This window comes from Atta colombica, unplaced genomic scaffold (assembly GCF_001594045.1).
Source record: "Atta colombica isolate Treedump-2 unplaced genomic scaffold, Acol1.0 scaffold288, whole genome shotgun sequence".
Lineage (NCBI taxonomy): Eukaryota > Metazoa > Arthropoda > Insecta > Hymenoptera > Formicidae > Atta > Atta colombica.
This window is the reverse complement of record NW_017259390.1, coordinates 54,357-59,763: the sequence shown is the minus strand read 5'-3', so window position 1 is coordinate 59,763 and position 5,407 is coordinate 54,357. Positions and strand designations below refer to the sequence as shown.

At 38.2% G+C, this 5,407-nt stretch overlaps 1 protein-coding gene across 1 annotated transcript; it reads right to left on the bottom strand.

The window, feature by feature from the left end:
* Positions 1-1,652: 1,652 nt before the first annotated feature.
* LOC108689962 (twist-related protein-like) lies at positions 1,653-2,516 on the bottom strand. The gene has a single exon (XM_018196964.1). The coding sequence runs from the start codon at positions 2,514-2,516 to the stop codon at positions 1,653-1,655; it is 864 nt and encodes a 287-aa protein (XP_018052453.1).
* Positions 2,517-5,407: the final 2,891 nt, after the last annotated feature.

Here is a 5,407-nt window from a genome sequence, read left to right as displayed (position 1 = left end):
ACTTGTATATAAGAATTAAAAATAGATCTCCCCGTCCTATAAAGCTTTTAAAGAAGTGAATAATTGATTCAGGAGGTTTCAGAAAGTTCTAGTGCTCTTACACGTTAATGCTAATAAATACTTGCTTCTCGAAATTTGAAAGTTTCATCTGCTGAAAGAAAAATAGATCAAGAATGTGCACCCCCTGGACGCGTGAGAAGGAAGAAAAGGAAGGAAGGAGTCATTGCCGAAGGAAGAAGTCTGCAGGTTCTCAAATTGCGATGAAACCGGGCACCGATGCGTCGCGCGGGTTTCATATAACGACCGGACCACCGATGGCGGTGCTGCCCATCTCTTTTACTTCTTCGACGGATACTCATTCATCCATCGACCCCGACGTGCTGCCTAATTCTTGCTCGAAGGAATTGCATGCACATACGAAAAATGGATCGACACTGACAAATAATGATAACGAGTCTCGAAAACACAAGCTATGAGAAACATGGGAAGTTAGATAATTAAAATAATTTTGAACATTATGTATATTTTGAACATTATGTAATAATAACGCGATCATAATTATTTAAAGATTAATAAGATAATACAATATGTAGTAAGATATGTAAAACTACATAAAACAGTTGTTGTAGAATAATTTTATTTTGTAAAAATACATCGCTTTTTCAGTCTCGCAGGAAGTATAGCTATATGCTGTATTAAAAATAAATTATAATATGCACAATTCAGCGGATGATATAATACAGCGCTTAAGATTAACTAATTTAACGAGCTATGATACAAAATTTACAGATATATTTACACGTATCGCTAATATTCTGTACGAGATCGTTATTATTGGTTATCACATTTTTCGGTATTATTCATGGAGGTCTTATGGATGTAAAATAGTCACAAAGATGAATTTCAAAATTGTTGAAAGTATAAAATTTGTGGAAAAATATAATTGATAAATATTATCAAATGTGATTTTAAAACAATATATACAAATTGACGAAATGACTCGTCCAATTTGTCAATTACAAATACTTTTTTAATTTAAAGGCACATGTCTCAGATCAATAATATTAGTCTATTAGAATAATTAATAATTGTCCAAATCTCTATACTAGATTTGTCGAAATCAACCTACTGAATTCTATCTTTCTGATCAAATACTTTCATGCAGAATTTATATTCTATCATTTTATACAAAAAGGACGGTTTTGCTACAAATTTAAATAGATACAGACCCTAAAATAATTCTGTTAAACTGTCAAAATTATTATGTAGGACGTTTAAACTAATTGCTAAAATGTTAAAACTTTTTACAGCATTATTTGAATTTCCTATATAATTATTTAGATAATTCAAGAAAAAAAATCGTTTTTAATCATTTTTAAATCTGTATCTACCTAAATTTTTACGTCAATAAAATCTTCTTTCCATGTAGCTTCGATGTTTTAACTTCGATCATGATTAAATAGCGTCTATAAACTCGCGAATCACTACTCTACAAAGAAGTACTCGCGGATTCTTGTTAGATCAGCTTCTTTTTGCTTGGCGAACTTGACTTCCGGTATTGCGACAAACGAACGCACTCCCTCTTTCTCTTCTTCTTCTTCTTCTTCTTCTTCTTCTTCTTCTTCTTCTTCCTTCTTGCGTCTTCCTCTTTTTTACTGCAGCAAGTCATAAAGTGCAGTGATGTAGGATTGAGCCATCTGCAGCGTCTCGTATTTCGATAACTGTCTATCGTTGCCCAGGGTCGGCAGGTAAGCGCGTAGCCTGTCGAACGCCTTGTTCAGATTCTGCATTCGCCTCCTCTCGCGCGCGTTCGCAGCCAGCCGACGTTTCCTCACGATAGTTGAGTTGACGTACTTGCCTCTTCTGCGGGAATCCCGTCCGCCGGAAATGACGTGCGCATTCTCCGGATGATCCGCGCCTCCGTCGCTGACCTCATCCGCATCCTCCTCACTGTCGCCGTCCAACGTCCTGTCAGACAAACCGCCACTGCTGGAGTTGCTGATAATGCTGTCATGGCAGGACCGTGTTTTATCGGCGTCTAGGTTGATTGTCTCCTCGACGTCCTCGCGCTCGACGTCCAAATGGATCATCTCCTCGGCCACGAAATGATCCATTGCGTCCACGTGCAGTCGCTTGTTCCCAATGTTACTCAACCCGATCATCGATCCTTTCTTCGTCGTCACGTTTCTCTTGTCCTTAATAGTCGAGTCCAGTAGCCGATATGTCGGCGCACTGTTAATCGTTTCCGGTTCTGAGGAGATCGACAACGTGGTAGCGGGACTGACGGATCGCAGACTGGCCGTTGGACTCGGGGTGTGCCAACCGTCGCTGCAATTGCTGTTGTCGTAGACGAGATTCTGTGGCACAGTGAGGGTACTGACGGGTGGCAGGCCGATGGCGGTCTTACTCGTCGTCTTTGCGTAATTCAGGTCCAGGTACGTGCAAGCAGACACGAGCGGCTCGTCCTCGCGCGGCGGGAACATGTATCCGTAGCGAAACATCTCCTGCAGTTCCATAGCAGGATCTGCGCGTTGGATCGATGCACACGATTCCACGTAGACAGCGAAGAATAAGTCTTTCTTTTCTCCCCGATTAAAAAAATCCCCTTTCACTGAAACTTCGCACTTCTTTCAACGGAATGGAGAACGAAGACACCGTCTCCCTTGTTTTATCACGGCCTTGATAAAACTCCTCTTAATTGGATCGAACAAGATATCAAAGAGCGCGGTAATACTAAAATCGACGACAGTGGAATAGGATGAATCCGGATGACTTTCTCGCGCGTCGATCAATTCTCGTCGAGCCACGGGGTGGTTCTGAAGTCGGGTGGACCGGAGCCGGGATATTTATGTGTTCGCGGAGCGAGGCACCCTCGCGTAGCACGTGCCGGGCCACCAATCATGATCGAGCTCGGTTCCCCACTTTGCGATTGGTACCGGGGCCCGGGACCCGACTGGACTGGGATACGCGAGCGGGGGCCGCAACAGGTGGCCCGGCGCCTCCGTCGTACACGCACGATCTTCTCGCACATGGAGCTGCATAACCATTAAAGTCATAGCGCACAAAAAGATGTGAGCAGAGGAACAAAATCGCGGTCAAGCATTCTCGAAAATGAATTGAGCTAGGTCGTAGTTGGATTAACTTGCTGAAGTTCTTCTTTCTTTTTTTTTATCACACAGAATAGAATTTTCGTTTAGAGTTTTTTTGAGCAAAAGGACGCAATTAAATGGAATTATAATGGCGAGTATCCTCTTTTGTAATAACTTGCTGTGTGTCTACTGCACACTACCTGCTACTAAGACACTTCCTCATTTTACATTCTTACGTCGTTTTAAACGCAATACCGGAAAATTACTCTTAACATGTGCACAGGGGAGAATATGCACCTCGCTCCGATACAACAGACCTCGTGGCAGGTGGAAAGTATTATATTAAGTATTGTAATTGGAACACCTTATTTTATATAACTATCCAACAATATATAATTTACCAGAATGTAAAAAATGTCGTAAAAGTGAGTTTTGTTATTTTTTTTAAACGTCTTGTACATTACATGCGAAAATAATCTCAGATTCATTGAAAGCATTAAAAGTGAAAGATTTCTGAATATCGTATTGCACAAATCTCAGAGTCAAAAATATTATCTTCTTAAAAAAGCTTTATGTTTTTATCTTTATTAATTATGGCAAAGTGCAAGTTTATATAAAAATTCATTCATTATTACATTTAGAAAAAAAGACATAGTAGTGATAACTACAAGTTTATTATATGAAGAATTAATGTACACATACATAGTTAAAAAAACATTTTATAATTTTTGAAATTATATACATTAATTCTACATGTAAAACTTGTACAGTTGTAACCTTTAGTTGCCATTTGCATGGTTAAAATAATAATATAGTTGTCCCTAAAAATGACAATGTTGTCTCTATAAATTACATATAGCTAAATTATGGTAATTGCATTTTTCTCTCAGTGTATAAATTAAATTCAGGTTGTACATTCCGTGGATGATACCTTATAGAGCTGATTCCTTGCACTGGTAATTTACTCTCTCTAAGGAACAGTTGTATTATAAAAATATTTAGTCTTTAAATATGATCTAAAGAAAGATCAATTTGAAACTTTCCAAAATGCATTAACTTCGTTCGAGTGTCATGTGAATCGAGAGATCGGCAGGCCGGGTCACTCGCTTTTCCGAGATAAAAATGGGGATGCACGTGTCTGCACAAAAGGGTGCAAATACTTTAAAGGCGTAAGGTCCAGTTACATCTTTACTCGCTCAATTAGCGAAAACAGGTAGGATAAGGTTTGCGGCGACCACGACACGGTGGTCCGTAGCAACCCGATCTCTGTCATTCCTCATTCCGAACGCGCAGCCGTCTTGGATTTCGGAGATCGCCTCACAGCCGCCCGAAAATTCTTCCTAAGTAGTCGGAACGATAATCCTCTACTTAAAAACCTTCCGTATCTTTTTGGTAAGAACACCCGTGCAAAACGCGAACGCGCACGACTCTGCGGCACGACGCGCGATTTCGTCTCGAGTGTCCCAAGTACGGCAAGGTTTCCTTAAAAAAATGCGAAAACTTGTGAGATAGAAAAAATAAACAGAAAAAGAAACAGTAAAGAACAATAAAAAAAAGACATGCTTGATTCAATTCCTAAAATTATTAGAAATCTTAGAAATATAGAAAAGTTTAGAAAATATATATTTCTATTATTTTTTGAAAATTTGGTTAATTTTAGATATAATTTATAGATATAGAATTCAATTTTTTAGATACAATTAGAATTTTATGCTTGTATTAATACCTTATCAGTTTTCATAAATTTCGATTTTCGCATTAAAATCTTCGAATTTGAAATTTTTTAGAGAAATTGTAATTAAAAAAAAATTTTAATTAATAAATGAAATTCACATGATGTATAATAAATAATTGTATAATAATTTATACAAACACTTGCCGGTTCAAATCATTAATCCTAAATAAAATACTTAATGCACGTTTCATTATATTATTTCATATATAAATATATATTATTTCATAAATTATCAACGATACTTAAAGACTCCCTCATTAGATCATTCCAAAGTAATATATTATAATGTCTTCTGAATTTTTACTCTGGGAGTCAAAACAATTTTTTTCTTGCGGATAGTTACGTAGACATTGGCCCCAGGTGCTATGAGATTTTTCTTGCATCACGTTCCCCGTCAATTTCCAATATCCCGCGCGAGATATTCTCGCTTTTTTCCGTTCATCAGGCACAATTTAAAAATTGATCGCTTTCATCTATTATCATCTTGTTCCACGGATGGAATTGTGGCGGAACTAATAATTAGGACGGCGCAACGTAAGTCTGGCCTACCTGCCTCTCTGCCCTTGCCCTAATCCACCTATAC

Bases quoted from the DNA above. Each gene is read 5' to 3' on its own strand.
- LOC108689962 (XM_018196964.1), bottom strand. From the start codon at position 2,516: ATGGAACTGCAGGAGATGTTTCGCTACGGATACATGTTCCCGCCGCGC.